This window comes from Ambystoma mexicanum, chromosome 11, assembly GCF_040938575.1.
Source record: "Ambystoma mexicanum isolate Mex_15411 chromosome 11, UKY_AmexF1_1, whole genome shotgun sequence".
NCBI lineage: Eukaryota > Metazoa > Chordata > Amphibia > Caudata > Ambystomatidae > Ambystoma > Ambystoma mexicanum.
This window is the reverse complement of record NC_090934.1, coordinates 1,265,911,694-1,265,932,924: the sequence shown is the minus strand read 5'-3', so window position 1 is coordinate 1,265,932,924 and position 21,231 is coordinate 1,265,911,694. Positions and strand designations below refer to the sequence as shown.

Genomic DNA, 21,231 nt, shown 5'->3' with positions numbered 1-21,231 from the left:
TAGCTCCGAGGTCCCTTAGTGGGTTGGTTTTTAACGCCTGCAAAAAGCAGGCATTAAAGCACCAACCCGCTAAGGGACCTCGTAGTAAGGCGGTAATGGTTAACGGTCACCGTTACCATTAACGGTGGCCGTTAACCATTACCGCCTTCCGTGTAATGAGGCCCATTGTCTCCTATGTCACAGACACTCTTGTCCCCCATGCCCCCAAATAAAATTGTCAAAATGGAAACACTTGGCCAATCATGGTTCTCTGACAAAATCCTTGACCTAAGAACTCAAAAAAGGAAAAGTGAACAGGCCTGGCGGAAGAACCCTTCTGAGGCTAATCTTGCCTCATATCGCAAAGCCGCCACTGACTACAAAACCGCTATCCTGGTTGCTAAACACGATTTCTATGACAATCACATCAGTAATGCCAAGTCATCTCAAAAATAACTCTTTGCCATTTTAAAAGATTTTGAGGGCAAAGCTAACTCCTATTCTGCCATCACTAAAAGTAATCAGTTGTGTCTTGATATTCATTCAGACTTTAATGCCAAACTCAATCTTCATTGCAATAGAATTGCCTCGCTACAAATTAAACTATTCAATACTCGTAGTTCCATCACTAATGACGCCCTTGCCCTAATTTATCTGACACCTCTATCCCCGTGTTCAATTTGAAAAAAATCTCGGAAATCTAAGTTATCAAATATTGTCCAACACCTTAAGCCATCCCCCTGCCCTGACGACATTTGTCCTCTTGCTAAGATAATGGACGTTTTCAGTTGTCTAGCCCCTCTGGTCACAAGACTGGTTAATTCTTCTTTTGCCAATTCTACTGTGCTTGCTTTTCTCTGGGATATCTGGATCTCCCCGATTCGGTAAAAGTCTTCTCTTGATCCAGCCTCTGCGGACAACTATCACCCTATTACTAAAGTTACCTTTTAGTAAAATAATTTTGACAAAGTTGCATACAGTCAACTACAGCAACACATTGAAAATAATCATCTACTGGGCCCATTATAGTCCGGTTTTCACGCATCACATGGCACTGAAACTGCTCTGGTTGACTTAAAAGTTAACCTAGAACAGATTGCCCTCTTAATGCTAGATCTCTCCGCAGCTTTTGATCTTGTCGATCACTCTTTGCTGCTTGCGAGACTAGGAACTATCGTGAACTGCTCCAATAATGTCTTATATTGGCTCTTCTCATTTCTTGGACCCAGATCTGCTTGTGTTGCCTCGGGGGCTGCAAATCTCCTATCCAATTGCTGCGATGTCGTGTCCCTCAGGGTGCATCTCTTTTTCCCACTCACTTTAGCTTATACATTCGTCCCCTCTTTGATTTTTGTGACAGCATCAGCGTGAGTTATACCAACCATGCCGATGAACTCCGGTGGTGATCAAACTGACTGGCAATTATGAGTTGGACTTCATTAAAATGACTTCTATCTATGCTACCATTGAGGACTGGATGATCATAAATTCCCTTTCCATCAATGGCAATACAACTGAGATCAACTTGTTGGTTGGTACTCCTCAACGTCTTGCCAAACTGGATTCCAGATTTTCAGCCGTTAACATCTCGGGAACTACAATTCAGACCAGCCCCTGGGTCAAGACCCTTAGCGTTTATTTAGATGCCAATCTCAACATGAACAAATATGTCAGCCAGCTTAAGGCCACCTGCGCCTATACAACATGCCTTATCAGACAAATCAAACCTTTCTTATCTACCACCATCACTGCGACCCTTGCCAGTGCCCTGGTCAACTCCAGACTTGACTAAAGCAACTGCCTCTTGGATGGTACATCTCGGTCCGATCTAGTTTCCTTACAGGTGGTCTGGAATAATGCTGTTTGTGCAGTAAGTGGTATCTCCAGAAGGAGCCATGCCACTGAAGCCCGTAACTCCCTACACTGGCTTCCTGTTAAGCACCCCATTGCCTATAAGGTACTTTCCCCTCACCCCTAAGTGCCTCAAAGACAATGACCCATCTTACTTGAAAGAAAGGATTAAGCTTTCTCAGTCATATTACGTTCTACGACGCATCAACTCCAATAACCTTACACAGCCGTGTTACAATCTTGCCCGCTTTGGCGGCACTAGCTTTGACTCTGTTACCCCACATTTCTGGAACTCTCTCCTTGTTTTTCTGCACACCTGCCCTCAGCTTTCTTCCTTTAAGAAATCTCTTAAAACATGTTTTTTTTATTCTTACGACTGGTGCCTATCAACCCCACGTCTCCCTGGTCTACCCTTTGCTTCTCTCTAATGAGCTCTCTTACTTGCTGCGCACTGAGACCTAGAGGCGAGTTGCACCTTATAAGAAATAATTAACATTAACATTAACACTATCTCTACCCTGACGAGGATTCCGCTGCCTAAAATAAAGTAAAGGAAACACATTCAATAAAGCAATAAGGAAATGCATGGCAGTTCAGTTCAACAAATACATATAACATAAAATCAATTCACAATATGACCGCTGTCACTTCTCATAACCTGGGTGAATTCCCCTTTGCCGGGTCCGAGCAAAGTTTTGCTCTACATTTCAAAGGAAATAAGGAAATCCTGGTTTTCAACACAGTTCTTGAGCATGTAAACTTGACAACAAAAAGTTCTGTTGTTTCAATAAAATAAATATTATGTTGCAGATCCTCCTGGAGTGCGAACAAGCTTCACATTTGTCTTCTTCAAGCAAACAACAATTGTCTTTGTCAGGATGATTTGCCACAAACTTTGATTTCTGAAGAAATGTAACTTCTTCACAGCGGGTTTAATGAGTTATCTTTGTCAGAAACACAGTCCAGCATGTTCAAAAACTACTACCTGGTATTAACCCATGCCAGGCCGTATACATCAACTATTTGTCTTATGGTGGCCTCCATTAGGAGGCACATATGTTCTCCAACAGTTAATGTATTTTGCAAAAAATGTAAAATGGGACAAACAATTGGTATACAACTATCTATGCTATTTTATTAAGGTATTGCAATTTACCAAAACAGAGAAAATAGTAAATGCTAGTTCTGGAGTTCTTTCAAAGGCACTTTACAAGAAGCATTAGAGCAGTTGTTGTGGTTCCTATTATAACTTGCCAGTTAATGAGTGCTGGTACATGGGCTGTGTGATGAATCAGTAGTGACATTCCCCAGTATCTTGGCCTGGGACCCTTCTCATGTGGCAAGAGGAAGGCAGACGCTTCCTGATCCCGAACCTGGGGGTGGTGCTCTGCGGGAGGATCAAATGGGGGAAACAGATCAGCAGGAAGGGGAAACCCCCTTGTTTAATTTGCTCCCCGAAAACATAATCTCTTAATGGATTATTGCAAAGTAGAAAAGGTTAGGAAAACAAATTTTGTTGGCAGAGACTTCAAGTGCCATAATTCCCTCAGTACGGGACAAGGAGGAGGGATGCCGAGGAATACTGCTGTAGGAACAGTCAGCCAATTAGTGTAGATGACCTACACCTGAGGGAGACTGAGAGGCTTAAAAAGCCCCCTCAGGTGCAGGCATTAGAGCAGCAGGAAAGGCCTTCCAGCTAGTTCCCCGTCTGCCCTAGTGGCCCTAGACCATGGCCATGTAGAAATTAAATATGAGGTAATGCTGAAATCTCTGCTGTACTGGATTAGGATCTGGAGCACTGTGGAATTTATGTCATACAGAGGGACTAGTAGAGGTCTTATCAATGGAAGGTGCAAAACCTTTACCGTGGTTGTAGTATGTCAAGCAGCTTCTTACGATCTTGATTCCTTGTGGTATGATCTTCTAAGTATAAATTCCCAATAGAATAAATTGTTAAAGGTGAAATTCTACGATTGGGTACTAGCGACAAGACTGGATGGCTGCTATATGAGCAGATTATCTGCCATTTACATGGTGGTTAAACCAAAACTGACTATGGAGACTTACCTTGACTACCCAGCAAGGAAAAAGAAGAAATGCTTGTTTACAAAACTTCGACTGGATATCCTCCCACTTGATTGTACAATAATCTGAGAGCCAAATGGTTGAAGCCACTACTAATCTTGCAAGCAACAAACTCCATGAGAGAGGCTCTAGTTGTCATGAAAATATGCTTGTACATTCATATTTGTAATGAATTATTGATGTTCTTATGTGCTGCCTTCAAACTCATTGTTTATTTAACGGACAGCAAATCGGGTGCTGTGCAGCAGAATAAACGGCCCTGAGTGTCCTCAGAGGTATTGAGGCAATGCCTCAACCAGCAGTAGTTGGACCGGTTCTTCGGCTGCAGGGTACTAGATTTACCATCAGTTAAATAAACTATTAGCTAAACTGATTCAATGTTAAGCGCTGAAGCATCCAGGGAGAGGAAAGAACGTAAGAAAAATATGCACAAGAGCTGGTCTTGCTTCCTCTTTTGACTACCCTCCTGTACAGCTGTTGACTGCCAGAATGTAACACTTTCTAATATCTGATCGTATAGAAACAGGTCATTTTCACTATTAACATTAGGGAAGTTGACTGTTGCCCTGATGAAGGCTGGGTTTATGTCATTCATCTTAACCCGAAAGCCGAAACTCGAGTAGGCCATATAGATTGAGTCCTAATAACTCAAAAAGACTATGGGCCTGATCACGAGTTGGCTGAGATTGCGCCCAACTATATTGAATAGAGTTATAAGTGGCCAATGGTTGGCTCGAACTGTTACACATGAACCCAACTTGCAATGACCATCCCTGGCAAAGTTTCAAGTTAGCTAGGGGTATGCAGCAAGGATGCCCATTGTCGATGCTTCTTGAGCTGATGATCGAATTACTGGTGGGCTGGTTTCATAAGCATCCATCAGCTTCCTAAGGATATGGATTCAGATAAGCGTTCAACAGGCCATTAACTGTACGGGCTACATATGAACCATACTCATTGACTTGATGTACACTTTCTGAGTTGTATGTTAATATCTGTTTTTTTCTTTCATGTGTTGCTTTTCAGTTAATGTGTTCACTTTTATTAAACAACAAAAAAGAATAGGGTGCCTGAAAGTGGAAGTAGCGCCCTGTAGGCGCGGGTAGGGACATAACGCTATCCTTCTTGCGCATGTGATCTGATTGCATCCAAATCAATGCCTCAATTCTTCATGTTTTGCTTCTACGATGTCGCTTAGAGGCTCAGAGTATCAAACCTATGTTGCTCCTGGAAGGCTCCCATAGATAAGGGACGCAGCAAGGATCATTTCTAGATTGACTCCAGTGGGCCCCCCTTGCTGGGATTCCTTAATTATGGCAAGCCTGCAAATCGAGGGAGTGGTGACTGAGACTGAGTTGCCTGTCCACCCCTTCCCATGAGTCTTCTCTTGAGCACTACGTCTTTGCATATTTATGCATGTCCCTTTGTACAAAACCCTTTACATGTTAAATATTTGTTCGTTTTAAAAATGTTTTTATTGCTTATATTGCCAGGTTGATGCTATGGATGATGCAATAAGTGATGATGATAGATACTAATAGTAGCTTGCGCTGAAATATCTCAGACACAGAGAGAAATCACTTGTATCTTCCTGAAATGAATGCAACCTCTCATAAATCTCTATGAAATTAAATGGATCCTTTGTAAGTCTCACTGAAATTAAGGCAACATCTTATAAATCTCGCAGAAATTAAAGTAACCTCTCATAGATCTGCTTAAATTAATGTAAGCCATCATGGCACTGGTCTCCCTGAAATGTCTCAGAAACAGAGAGAAATTGATTGCATCTCATTTAAATGAATGTAAACTCTAATGAATCTCTCTAAAATGAAAGTAACATTTTATAGGACTCCCTGAAATGAAAGCAACCACTCATAAATCTCCCTGAAATAATGCAACCTCTGAGAAATCTCACTGCAGTATGTAACCTCTCCTATATATCAAAGAAATTAAAGCAACCACTCATACATCTCCCTGAAATTAATGCAACCTCTGAGAAATCTCACTGCAGTATGTAACCTCTCCTATATATCAAAGAAATTAAAGCAACCACTCATAAATCTCCCTGAAATTAAAGCAACCACTCATAAATCTCCCTGAAATTAAAGCAACCACTCATAAATCTCCCTGAAATTAATGCAAACTCTGAGAAATCTCACTGCAGTATGTAACCTCTCCTATATATCAAAGAAATTAAAGCAACCACTCATAAATCTCCCTGAAATTAATGCAACCTCTGATAAATCTCCCTGCAGTAATGTAACCTCCCATGAATCTCCAAGAAATGAAAGCAACCTCCCATAAAACTCTATGAAATTAATGTAAGCATCATGGCACTTATCTCCTTGAAATGCCTGAGAAACAGAGATAAATCACTTGCATCTCCTTGAAATTAATGTAACCGCTCATAAATCTCTCTGAAATGAAAGTAACCTTTTATAAGTCTCCTGAAATCAATGCAACCTCTCATGAATCTGCAAGGAATGAAAGTAACCTCTTATAAGTTTCCCTGAATTTAATGTAACCAATCATGGCACCCATTTCCCTGAAATGTCTCAGAAACAGAAAATCGCTTGCATCTCCTTGAAATCCATGCACCCTTTTCTAAATGTACCTGATTTAAATGTAACAAACAATGAATCACCCTGAAATTAATCTACCCTTTTACACTAGTAACATAACAGAAATCTACGATAAATGTTTCAGGAACAGAGAGAAATCACTTGCATCTTGTTAAAATGAATGCATCCTCTGGTAGACATCTCAGAATTGAGAAGCATAGAAAATGTGCAATTTTGGGGGGATTTAATAACTGGATGGGCACTTTCTGAAACTAAGAAAAGACTTAAGAAGGCCGCTGCCTGATTTTCCCAACTGGTACTAAAAAAAGGACCTGTCCAAAGCTGCCCTGCAATGCCAGTTTTCTGCCAGCCGGGGTCTTAAACGCATCAAATTCTCCATCCTCTCTCTAGGTGTCAGACTGGTGGCCTCACCTCCACCTCAGAATTCATACAAGTTACAGGCTTGAATCGTAGCTCTCTTTAGCCTCTGAACTCTTAACGCCCTGCCTTTGCTCTTTTACACATGGCTGACTCATTACAAATGTTTCTCCTGAACCCAGCACTATCATTTACAGTGGCCCCATTGAAGAGCCCCGGCTCATCTCCAACCGCCAAAATTAAGCAACCTCTGTTCAGAATCCTGCCATATATCAATTTCATGGTATTCAAAGGCGCTCCTCCTTCTAGCCATGGCATACCAGAGGATAAAGCTGATGCCTTCTTCCTTCTTAGGTGTTCCTAATATCCATACATGCATACATGTACTTAGCCATGTGCTGTGACTGCACCCCCAACCAATCCAAGGAGAAGCATGAAAGCAGTTTCACAAGGTGTGCAAGTCATCCTAAGATACATGCAGACAATGTATCTAGGCAAAGAACACCCTCTTACAAAGCTAGTGCAGACTCACCACTTTAAACAGAAAAGGGTAAGCACCCACCTTTTCCACCCAAGGCCTTGATACATATTCACGGCACCCAGGGAAAAACTAACGAGGCTCCCAGAGTGTGGTCATTATAAGGGTGTTATTGTGCGTATTAGAATAGGATTACAAAGTAGCCATTTCCTGGTAGCCTACAGGGTTTGCACAGTGTAGTATTCTTACTTACCTCCCTGCTCCAGTAACTATTGCAGACTCGGAGGGCTGGCCAGGGACGCTGGTCTCTGCTGCTAATGTTTCGAAATTGGCAGAACCTATCCCTAAATGGAAAAGGAAAAAAAACAATAGTCAAGTATGTAAATATTGGAAGTCAGGAACATGTGTAATCCCCTTTGCGGCCTTACGGGCGCTCTTCTGTAATGCTCACCACTTACCAAGGGAACAATAGATTTGGGTGAATCAAACATGTTTGGCACTTTTAACCGTCTGGCCATTATGTCACGTTGTGCGGAACATATCGTTGATATCATTTCTGAGGGAGGTGCAATGGAATGATTCTAGAATAATAATTAATTAAGAATTTCACTAGGTCTTGGGAATCCTAAAAAATGGCTCACCCATCTTAACAACACTCTGCAACAGAATCCCTTGAAGCCACCAACGGTGTCCCCAAATCCATCAGTACCTGTGGAAAGAGCCAATTTCAGGGAGCAAAAGGTCCCTCCTGATGCCTTTATTTAGTTAGAGTGACATTGGGAACAGTCGGATTTGTCCAAAGCCTTCAATTAATCATATCCATGGGAAGTTGCATTGGGCTTCTTTCTATTACATCATTTTATATCCTACTGAGCCATCACAGAGAAAAAAACATAGTGAAATCAGTCTCTGTACTTTCCCCAAAACACCATTACAGCCAGACAAGGTAGTGAGTAGGGACACCCTTTATGCACAGGACCACAAGCAACAGCCAACATGTTTCAGCCTCATTCAATTAACTTCTTTCCCGGGAATTATGAGTGGGTGGAGAACTATCCCAAAAACCTCAGTCGGCTGGGAAAGGAACATCTACAAATACAGAAGGAGCACCTGTGCTAGGAGAGAAGGCATATCTACCCTCTCTTGTTGCAGAACACTCCCACGTGGTTGATGGTGCAATCAGGTTGCGAATGAATGCTGTCCTTAACAGAGTCTTTTGCAATGTTATGACCATGTGTAGGGCCATTTTCTGTGATCGAGGGGTCCGGTTCCTATAAATATCATGTGACTCCTCTTAATGTTTGATTTAATGGGCATTCTAGATCGTAAATACATTGGGCCTCATTACAAGTTTGGCAGTGTGGAAAAAAGTGGCAGTAACGGAATTACCACTTTTTTTCCCACAGCGCCAAATTATAGGTTTTGGCAGATTTTCCACTGGTGGTATTACCATGTGGTAAAACTGCCAATTGTTGGAGGTAAAGTGTTGGATTCACCTCCACCTTGTTGCTGGAGGTAAATACTCAACTTTACCTCCATAAATCAGTGGATTTACCACACGGTAGTACCACCAGTGGTAAGTCCACCAAAAATCCCCATGGAGTGCTATGGACTCCAAAAATGTGGAATGATACCACCCTACCACCTCTCGTAATCCCATGGTAAACCCACAGGACTGAGTGGCGGCAACGGTAAATCATTTTGGTGGTAATTTGTAGGAATTACCACTGAATTACCGCCAAACTCATAATAAAGGCCATGGTGGTTGTTGGGACGTCTAGCATTGTATAGATAGAGCTGACTGATATTTGCATTTTTCATTCTTATTTAACCTTACTCAATATATGCAGGAAATGTTCATGTTTTTCTATTTATATGTCATAATATTATTGATGGTAAACAAGGAAGGAAATGCATATTACATTTTTAAAAATGTGTTTTTGCGTGTTTATTTTGGCCAGGACGGGTAGCAGAGTTAGGGCTGCTTACTTGCTCCATCAATGGAATGCAGCGCCCCTGCCCAGGGGCCTGCCATGCTTCATTGGGCAAAGCTCATTAACTTTGGTGGTGGCCCAATGGACCTGCAGCGGATTCTGTTTAAATCTCCTCCTGGCTTGGCCAATCACAGATTATTACAAATGAGTTGTGGTTTAAAATGTCTCCCGCAATGACATAAATGACTAGTGACTCTGATAGCCTATGGTAGCTAAATAGTGATACTGCAATGCTTCCTGCCTGTGCCTCGCTTATTGATGGCGGCAGCTAATTAGGTGATACAACCCGGGCAGCGGGGCCATTCTGGTCAGTAACAGCCCACCTCCCAAGTTAAAGACCTGAATGAAACGAGAGCGCTTAACAAAAGCATGGCAGTGTGCCAGGTTTGGTCGGGATGGCTTGCCCCCCCAACACCCCTCTGGGTAGTAATGCCCTTAGCACTTGAGGTTAATGGCTGCAACCTGCGGGTGCTAATGTTATTCCAAATAACGAAAGAGTGTACCTTTAACATGGGGTATCTTTTTTTGTAAGGCTCCTTGGCCATGCTAGTCCTTTTTCTCTCTTCAAGAGGCATGTTTTATTTATTTTTCAAAACAAAGGGCGGCACGTGTATCAGCCAAGTGCTTGATCAAGGCGTGGCCTTGGACCCGCAAATACATGCAATGTTTCACCAACTTGATTGGCTCCTGCATCCATCCATCGCACTAATGTGTTTTGCAGAGTGGTGGTAATGTGGGCAAGATTCTGCCCTGAGCGCAGGAGAAGAGTAAGGTTTTGATAATAAAATACAATGTAGAAAGCTAGAAAGTGGTCTAGACAGTACAGAAAAAGAAAATGTTCTTAAGTGAGAATACCATTTGCGAGCATGAGCAGAATACGGGTGGACAGGAAATCAATGGAAAACAAAGATAACTGCAGAGAAATATAAAATAGGAGGGTAAGGTGCTTAAGGGAGAAACAAAGTACAATTGAAAACTGAAAGAGAAAGAAAACAAAACAAAATAAGGGCAAGGAAAATGATAATCAATAAATGCAGAATATAAAACTGCAGAAAATTGAAGTGCATGAAAAAAATGTAGTATAATTTTCAAATAAAAGATAAAGGGCTTGATTTACAAAGCAGTGTTCAATGAGATTGCGACATTCCAAACGGCTTTTTTAAATCAGGCCCAAAATGTCAAAACAGATACAGGGTTAAAAAAAGAGAAGTGGAAAGGAGAAGAGAAGGAATACTTCAGTAATCTAAAAAGGTGAAGGTGCTGGCACTGTTGCATTGTAAGAGCAAAATACCCCCCACCTGAACATAAAGAGGATATTGAATGTAATCTCGATTTTATGGATGTGCTTGGCTCATGGCCTCGGATCTCTATATGGTCTCAGAACACTTTTGTGACCTGCAATATCTTATAATTCATAACAAATGCAGTTGAGTGAACGTTTCCCAGAAACCCTCAGAAATGTGCCAGTTATGGTAAGCTAAGCAACCATAACTCGTGCCACCACCATGCACTGCTAAGACTAACACCCAGGGCATCAAAGATGACATCCCAAATGTCATTGAACCCCTCTCTAAGCCATGTATTATTAAAATCCCAGATTACACGTGCACACCATCACACAAAACAAACCTTCTACCCTTTTTACTGTTATGTTTGTAGCACTCCCTCATGGCCTGCTTTGTCGTCCTTGCAATTAGCAGAAGCCAATGTGCACATTTTAGGGCTGCAGCGATGGGATCCCTGGGCTTGAGGCCAAGGATAAGTCTTGTAGACCTATTTTAGATTAGCCAAAGGGGGCATAGACAACAAAGGGGGAGGTTAAGGAAGAGGCTATAGCAGTAGTCCAGCCAACACAGGACCAAAGCGCTACATAGTTTGAGCTTCTGGGGGAACGTGAGGAACAGTACAATGCCTGTAATGAGGTCAAGCCCAAAGCATGGGCTTTTGTTACAAACTCCAAAATGTAAGTAGTAAAGGAGAGAGAGGATTTAAAGATAAACCCAAGGTTTGTTACCTCACAGGATGGTGAGATTAGAGGGCCCAAGTGGCCAGAGGGTAGTAGAAAAACAGGGCACAGGTGTCACAATAAGAAAGATCTCCGTCTTACTGGCATTCAGACAGAGATTGTTAGCCACACACAATGCCTCGATGGGGATCAGGTGTAATAAACGAGGAGAAAAAATTAGTTCAGGGAAGTTTAAGGAAAAGCTGTGTGTTATTTACAAAGCACTGGAAATTAGAAAAAAAGAAAGACATAGGGTGAGCCAGAGGGATGAAATAGATATGGACTAGCCACAATCATGCGATAAAACCTTAGTGTAATCTACATGTACACAGTGAGGTAGTGCAGTACAAACAGCCCAGTTGCAGCTGGGAAGGGCGGTTAGTGAGGAAAACAAATCGGCCAGCCCAGGGCCCGCTCCATGATGCTAAAGGTATCATGTAACTGTTTAATGAGGTTACAATGGTTCAACGTGTGAAAATGGAGGCGACATCAAGCAGCACTATCCTCAATTGTACTACAATCATAAATACCATATACACTTTAATTATACAACTCCACCATATTGCAAATACTTTATACTCCCCCTAAAGTACCTATAATTACTATACACATATTAATATACTATGTGTTGCCAGTGAGACATAAGGTGAGGCAGATGGACAAAATAGATATGGAAGAGCCACAATCAAAGGATAAAACGCTAGGGTACTCTGCAGGTACACAGTGAGGCGGTGGAGTACAAACAGCCCAGTTGCAGCTGGGAAGGATGGGTAGTGAGGAAAACAAATCAGCCAGTCCAGTGCCCGGTCCTTGATGCTAATGGTATAATGTAACCGTTTAAAGAGGATACAATTGTTGACCTTGTGAAAGGCAGAAGAGACATCAAGGCTCACTCTCCTTAATTGTACTACAATCATAAATGCCATATACACTTTAATTATATAATTTAACCATATTACAAATATTGTATACTCCTCTATGGCACCTATAATTACTATACACATATTAATATACTATGTGTTGCCAGTGAGACATCAGGTGAGCCAGAGGGACTAAATAGATATGGAAGAGCCACAATCATAAGATAAAACCCTGGGGTACTCTGCAGGTACAGAGTACCTATAATTACTATACACATATTAATATACTATGTGTTGCCAGTGGCCAGAATCTGCCCACTGGCCACAACCACAACCACCACAATAGAATTAAACCATTTAAGTATGTACAATACACCTTCAAAAACGTAATTTCACCCAAAATCCCCTGCCATCTCCATAATGTCTGCGGACAATAACAACTGCCCGCAGACTCAGCAGTACCTGTACACCCGTTTTCAGCTATAAAAACAACTCCATATTATTATATTATAAGTGGTTATTTATAAGGCGCTTAATACCCAGAGGTTTCTAAGCATGGTCCTTGGGATCAAACCTGTGTTGCTCCTTGTTGTTTTGCTTCCAAGCTGAACGTGTTGCACCTGAGCTTTCCTCCCGATCTATCCTCCATTCATCTTTTTTCCACTCCACCCTTTCCTAGCCCTCTTTCGGCCATCAAATGTGTTTCCCAAACTGTTCGTTCACAGCGCTGTCTGAGGAGTACCACAGTGTCCGTAGATTGGGCGGCACTTGCACACCCTTTTTTCATCTATAAAAACAGCACCATTTCATCTTTATTCCACCCCCATGACCACCAAATAACCTCAAATGTGTTTTCCAGATGTTTTTCCCACCTTGCTATCCATGGACACCAGCGGCTGTCCGCTGATCCAACATGGTGGCTGTTTAAATGAATATGACGGACCTCACGCTTTTGAGCATTCAATCAACGGGCGTGCACGATGTCCACGGACATCACACTGGACCGTAATGGGTCTAGGGTGGTGTCCGCGGACCTGAATCAGGAAGGGAGTCTGCGGACCGGACCCAGATATCACAATTTATTTAATCTACTTTGTGACCATTTTTTATATAATGACTGCACAGATGTACACCAAATTTAAAGATAGCATGCTTTTGGGACCAGGCTGCTGCTCCTGGCACAAATTTGGTGAAAATCCATCCAGCGGTTTGGACTGAAGGCATGAGCAAAATATACTTTTTTCTATTGCGTCTATAAGGTTTTCCACACATTTTGGGACTGCAACTATACCTTTGCCCCGCCTTGATGAAATTGCACCGAACTTTGTAGAATCATTCTGAGGGGGCAGATACTTTTTTTTTGCAAAGTGTGGCGAGGATTCGTCCAGAGTTGGCAGTTTTAAGCCACCCAAAACGTGCTCTTTCTATGAGTTGAGCAACTTGGCCTTGTAGTTATGGTTGAGTTGCTCAACTCACAGAAAGAGCACTTTTTGGGCATCTTATAACTTTGGCGCTGTTGGACGAATCCTCACCACACTTTGCAAAAAAATGTATATGGCCTCCTCAGAATGATTTTGGAAAGTTTGGTGTGGTTTTATCCAGGTGGGGGGTCAAAGTTATAGGGGGTCCCAAACTTTTTGAAATCCTCATAAACACAATGGAAAAAGATTTTTGCTCATGCCTACAGCCCAAACCGCCGGATGGATTTGCACCAAACTTGCGCGAGGTTTGGCGGCTTGCTCCCGAAAGTGTGCTTTTGCAGATTGGGTGTAAATCAGTCCAGTAACTTTTTAAAAAATGGCCCAAAGGTAGGTACAAAAAGAAATGTGATATCTGGGTCCGGTCCCTGGACTTATTTCCTGATTCGGACTCCATGGATGCCTCCGGACCAATCAGAGAGCAGCTTGACATTCACAGCCATCATACATGTCCGCTGATTGGTCAATTAAAAACGTGAGGTGCATCAAAACCTTTGCAATGGACGCGGTAGAAACATTAAAAAAAACACAACATTTCACGTGCCAAACTAATGAGGGATTGTGAGGGGTGATGAGGATGGGATGGAATATGGCCATAAAAAGCTGGATGTTTTTTCTTTTACGAAGTCCGCGATGCCCGGGGACATTGCTGTGATGTTTGTGAACATAAATGGGTGTTCCGCTTAAAAACTGATAAGGTTGGTTTGAATGAAAGTATACCCTGGCACTCTTTGGCCATGATCACCTAAGCAACTTCTTAGTGTCATTAGTAGCCCTTGTTCTGATTGATTGATGGTTATAGATACCCTTGGATTCTATATGGATATCTCAATTCCATTTATCACACATGATTACATAAAAGGTGGGCCATCTAGAGACAGATCATATATAAATATTCTTTCATATATGATTAGGATGCATCAGGCCTTTTTCGTCATTGAGCCTCTATGTGTTGTAATCAATGAGCCTCGATGTGTTTCAATTCAATATACCTGTTCAAGAGACAGTAATGCACATTGGCTAGCATATATATAGATTTTTTCACCTTTAATAAATGTTCTTCATCCAACATTGGCATCTATATCCAGTTGTGTGCCACTGGCAACACTGCCGGTGCCTTTGCAGTGTGTCGTGCCTGGAGGGGTCTCAGTTGCTTTGCCTGATGCTCGGGTCGCCTGTGTGTTTACACGGATGTGTACACGTGAGAGTATGTCACGTGGCAGGGGAACGAATCGATCGCGCCTGACTTGGTGTCCCCGGAAAGCGTCCCCTTAAAATATAGAGCACTCGCCTCTTAAAGGACTAAGCCACCATTTGCTCTCCTTGTTGTGTTTTCTCTAATACTTGCCTAATTCTATCATAAGTACCAACCCATCAGTGGTACTAAGACCAGTTGGCTATGGACAGTGGCACAACTAAGAATCTAGTGCCCTAAAACCTCTTTATAATTCTGTATTTACCCACAGATTAGCAGCACGTGGACTGGTCAGTCAAGCTGTGCCACTTTTTGAGGCATATCCTTTTTTCAACTTGAAGGGAAGCAAATACAGGGTGAGCGCTTCTCTGATATCTGTAAATGAATGATCTTCATTGACCCAAGACCATTTCGAACTAATATTTAGCATATAGCATACAGTATTGTATATTTTGGATACAGGTGCTATGTTATATAACGAGGAGATTGAGAGTTACATACTATGATTAAATGATGAAGTGGTGTTTGAACAGCCTCTGAATGTATCAGATGAATGACACGCACTGTAGTGTCGATTCATAATCCAATGCATGAAATCTAGCAGCCGCCTAGTGACTGTAGTTTACTTTGTTTTGATCCCCAGGCTCCTTCCCAGACTGTTCCAGTCCTATGACACCAACGGCAAGGTGGTAAAGTACAACTCTACCGTATTTTTATTTCTCATAAACTGGTCTTCGAATTACGAAATACACCAGTTTTGAGGAAGCTTAGACTGTCCTGATGAATGTGGCTCTATCAAAGTTAGGCTACAGAAACCGGCCGACGGTGTTTGCTACATCTAAAAAGGCGCCAATTTGCCTATTTTTGATAGCTTGAGCAAACCTTTTTACATTGTCCTACTCCCCTTTAGTAAAAACAAGTTCTGGATGGGAAGTGGTGACTGTATTGACTTTGCGTTTTAGGAAAAGGAACTTATCCTCTTCCTTTGTATTTGTGTCATTTTAACCCTAGCAATCCAGGGTCAGTGTGACAAACTATGGGTTATTAAAGGATTGTTTACCCCATTAGATGCCACATGAGTGCTTATAAAGGAAGAATATATCCTTTTTACCTTCCCTGGAGCGCTTTTTCTTTTACTTGTAGTCTCTTTCGATTTAAATACATCTGGAAGAGAGTGGTATAGGATTTACAAGGCTGAATGTGTTACACACCATAGAAGTTGTTCATTTCACTCTTATTCTGTCACTATTAGACATGCGTTGTAACACCGCAACCTAGTTGAGAGTGCACAGTAGGCAGGGATAGTGTCTTTTTCGCTCTATCCTTCTGTCTTCTGCCACAGCCTTGTCTCTACTCAAATATAAACCATAGTCCCTACCACAGTTTTTGGGTTTGGTTTTGCCAACTGGACCTCCTCTGGGTCCCTTCCGGCTACTAGTAGCCTAAAACACAGATGTGTGTTGCCTACTCTTTAGTGTGAATGTTTGCGAACATTTCAGATGTACGGGGAAATCCAGCATATTTCTGCATTACAGGGTTGGTGAAAAGCGGTTTGTGTGTGGCTTATAACTTTGGTGCCACTCAATGTAACTGCATAAAACTTTGCAATATCATTGTAGACCTGACCGGTGCAGTTTCACCAACAGGGATCAAAATTAGGGGGGTGTCCCAAAATATTTGAAAAGTGTATACATTTGGTGCCGTTTGACGAATCTGCATAAATGTTTGCAAACAGATTTTAGACCCAGATTTGAATGTTTTTGCAAAGTTTGGTGGGATTTTGTTAATATGGGGGGCAAAATTAGAGGGGGCGTTCTCAACATTTTTAGATGGCGTATAACTTTGTTGCTGTTTGACAAATCTGTGCAACAGTTTTCAGAAAGATTATACACCTGACCTTTAATGTTTGTGCAAAGTCTGCATGGATTTTGTCAAGTGAGGGCTCCGTTATATGACTATTATTTGTATATACATTTTGACACTTTTCACACAAAAAAACATGGGTGGATTTGCAGCAAAGTCGTTCTAGCAGCATTGGCAAGGACCCGAAAGCATGGTTTTGCAAATGTGTCTGTGTTGTATTTTTTTAAAAGTGGCATTAAGTAGGTACAACAAATAGAGATATACCTTCGATGACTGAGGTATAGCCTGTGGCCATGGGCAGTGGCCACATTATCCGGGTCATGGCTACTGGCTATAATCAAGTGGGACTGGCAATGGGGTTAAAGTGGGCATGGCCACTGGGGACTGGCTATGTGGTAACGTTTTTCAAAATTGGGATAGGTTTGAATGTGAAAAGAAACTCTGCTTATGGCTACAACCCGAAGTGCTGGACAGGATTGCAGCAACCATTCGCGAGGAGCATCAGCAAGGACTTCAAAGCATGGTTTTGCAAATTTGTCTTGTGTTTTATTTTTTCTAAAGTCTCAAAATGTAAGTACAAATAATTGTGATGTAACTTTGGTGCCTAGGCGATGGGCCTGGCCCTGAGCAAGGACAAATGTGTAATCTGATTTGCTTAATGGGACGTGCGTCATGTGCCGAGGTCCTATTTTGAATGGGAAAATAAATTCTGCTTGTGGCTACATCCTGAAGTGCTGGACTGGATTACAACAGACTTGCACAAGAAGCATCAGCAAGGACCTAAAAGCATGCTTTTGCAAATCTGTCTTGTGTTTTATTTTTCCAAAGTATCAAAATGTAAGTACAAAAAATAGTGATATAACTTTGGTGCCTGGGCAATGGGCCTGGCCCTGAGCAAAGACAAATCTGTACTCTGATTTGCTTATTGGGGCGTGCCACATGGCCGGAGTCCTAGGTTTGAATGGAAAAAAATATTCTGCTTGCGGCTACAGCCTGAAGTGATGGACTGGATTACAACAGACCTGCACGAGCAGCATCAGCAAGGACCTGAAAGCATGCTTTTGCTAATCTATCTTGTGTTTTATTTTTCCAAAGTGTAAAAATGTACGTACAAATAATAGTGATATAACTTTGGTGCATGGACAGTGGGCCTGGCCCTTGGCAAGGATGAATGCCTACATTAATTTGCCAGCTGGGGAATGTGGCATGGCCGAAGCCCATGCCCCATGGATTGTGGAGACTGGCCATGGCTGCAAACCATGAGCACTGGCCATTGGTCACGTTATGAGGGTATCGTGGACACTGAACTAGGATGCAGGGTAGGTGCAGTGGATAATGGGGTGGTTTGGTGGGGTTGGAGTCATTGTCAAGCCACATGCCCTAGGCAATTCACACATGACTTGCATGCACCGCTGATAGTGACACACATCAGTATGTGTTGTAAAAAATATGCCTGTTAAAGGAGGTTTACCGTTCTTTCATCATATATATATATATATATATATATATATATATATATATATATATATATATATATATGTGAAAATGTGTGGGGTTGTGGGTTTTTGGCTTTGCATATGTTCCCTAAACAATTCCACACCATTTCACCAATCTGCAGCACATTTTGAACAGTCACCTGTTAGAACTCCCCGGACATTACTGGCTACATGACATCTGGAAACCCCAATCCTTTTCCCAGATTTCAACAAAAGGGCAAATTTGGGTGTGGGTTTGTGGCTTCGCATATCTTCCCTATACAATTCCACACTGTTTCACCAATATGCACCAAATTTTGCACAGTCACCTGTTAGTACCCTCCGGACATTTCTGGCTACATGACATCTGTCGAAAACACAGCAACTCATGGAGACACTTATTTCTCTGTGCATTCACCCTTCATTCACTCATCCCTATTCTCCAAATTCACATCTAGGTTAGGAGTCTGAACAATCCTTTTGGGTTTCAAACAATATTTCAATATATTTTAATACCTTTTTCTAGTTTTAATATCAAAATTATATATGAAATCATATCTGATATCACAGTGATGAAAAAAACACCAAATACAGCAGACAACCTGCAAAACCTGAAAAAAAAACAATTTGACACTCAAATACAAAGTTTCTTTTACAACGGATGCTAAAATGGTGGGGTTAGTACTACAGAGCCAAACATTCACCAAACCAGTTTACCAATTTTGACATGACATCTGGACAGCCCACCACTTTGCCCAGATTTCAGCGAAAGTGCAAATTTGGGTGTGGGTTTGTGGCTTGGCATATGGTCCCCTTACAATTCCACAACGTTTCACCAGTCTGCACCAAATTTTGCAGAGTGATCTGTTAGGACCCTCCGGACATTTCTGGCTACATGACATTTGTCACCCCACCCCTTTCTCGGATTTCAGCAAAAGTCAAAATGTGTGGGTTTGTGACTTGGCCAAGTGTTGTTCCTTATACAATTCCACAATGACACTTGTGATGTCATCTTTGATGTTCTGGGTGTTAGTCTTAACAGTGCACAGTGGTAACGCGAGTTATGGTTGCTTAGCTTACCATAACTGGCGAATTTCTGGAGTTTTTCAGTTTTATACATCCCTTTAACAAGGTTTTTTCACTGAATATATATGGATATTGTGAATACTTGATTTTCATAGTAGAGTCTAGATAATACACATCAGATGTCATCTGCAAAGGGTCTCGCTACACAAATGAATGAATGTACTATATATGAGCTCTGACAGGAGAGTCAAAATGAAGGCAATTTCCATTGTGCACAATTTTCCATTGATTGACTGATTGTGATAGGCCTCAGCTGCTGTGTGCGGTTTGTTTAGACATCAGGAACTCTGTTTAGGTAAATAGCAAGGAACGTTTTGGGAAAAAACAGAAAGCATAAGGGAAAGAGGTAGCAGCGGTGGAAGAAAAGGGGCAAACGCTGGAGGAAGAAAGCCACAAGAAAAAAATGACTAAATGGGGGAGAAATTAAATGAATTAAAAATGAGGAAAAAAAGATAATTGTAGAAAGAGACAAAGGGAGATTAAGGATATTGACAGTGACACAAAATGCAGAAAAAAGTATTCGGTATTAATGAAACATAATTATCAAAGCAAAAAAAGGGAGGTAAAAAGCAAAATAAATAATAAATGAAAGGAACGTGCCGTGATAAAAAAAAGGTCAAAGAAAAGACAATAGTAAAAAGAATACAGTACAAGAAAAAGAAAAAAATGGAAATCCACAGAAAATAATAAAAACGGGAATATCAAATGACAGTAGGGAGTTGGCATTGGGGAGAGAGTGTGAGGTGAGTGTTTTGTAAGGAGCACGCTATCGCCGAGAGTTTGTCAAAAGGCTACTGAAACTTACTTTAACGTTCTGGTGCCTTATACAGGCACGTGGGTGTGACTCTATATTGTCCTTAAATGGTTCTCATGTCTCGGTATAATACTGAATACCATGGCGACTTGCAATACCCTTAAAACGTTCTTCCGGGTGTCATTGCCACCCTATGTGGTAACTGCAGGGTTTCTGTCGATACAGCCTGTCTGCAGACGGCATGCCTTCGACAAGCGCAGAACTCCAGGACAGCTTTCAATATCCTTATACTGAAGGAGATCATGTATTCATATCTGTATTCATGAAGGCCTGGCAGTGATTTCTTTCGGTCACAGCAATGTTGCTTGACAGCTGTCTTCCGTTTTCTTCTGTGAGTGGCCAGTTTAGGATCCCTTCAAATTCGCCCTGCCTCTAACTGAAAGTTATTGACCAGCTATCAGCCTATGAGCTTGAAGCATTTGATTAATGCCAAGTTGTCAGAATGTCAACATATATGCCTGGATATTAATGAAATGTTAATATTGTTTTGAGGTGACCATACCCATTCCAAACTCTAAATCTTTGATTTTATCATCATCATTACAACATTTCGCGCTCCTCTGCCCATCTTCATAATGCCCGCCCCTGAATTTCATGCAGTACCTCCGAGTAGGCGGCGTCCAATGGGCTGGGTTGCCGAGAATCCCTTTTAGTTGCTACGTGCAACATCTCCCGAAGTATTTTCCCTTCTCACAGCTACTTGTGGCCGCATGTTCTGTTGTTGCGACCAAGCCTAGCAAGCTCAGTGTTTTCTGGCTGCGGTTCCACGGTTCTTTGATGTTAATTATCCCTTTGTCTACTTTGCAGCTCCTGTTCTCTGAAATTACTGTCCCTCCCTTGGCAATACTTTTAGTCATGAGTAATATTATATTTCTGCACTATTCCCCATGGAGGTATGCCGTGAAAACGTCTGTTTTGTACATGTACATGTATTTGCCTTCTCTAGCAATATTTCAGCACATATGTTTCGGCCTTATCGTATTACCCCAGTAGATGCTCTACACTGATGGAGTCCCGCCCATTTAGAGGTTAATAGGACAGCGCTGTGTGATGCGTTTGAAACATTATTGACCTCTACTTAGCCAATCAGATTGCACGGAATAAAATCATTAACACCCAGTGCAGATTG

General features: G+C 41.8%; 1 protein-coding gene across 2 annotated transcripts in view; it reads right to left on the bottom strand.

Annotated features, from left to right (window-relative positions):
• Nucleotides 1–21,231, bottom strand: part of LOC138504310 (dual oxidase 1-like) — a 1,064,761-nt gene that overhangs the window by 474,655 nt on the left and 568,875 nt on the right. For both annotated transcript variants that reach the window (XM_069624719.1, XM_069624718.1), the window contains exon 10: nucleotides 7,586–7,676. In XM_069624719.1, the coding sequence (XP_069480820.1) occupies nucleotides 7,586–7,676 (91 nt within the window). The remainder of the gene's footprint in view (nucleotides 1–7,585; nucleotides 7,677–21,231) is intronic.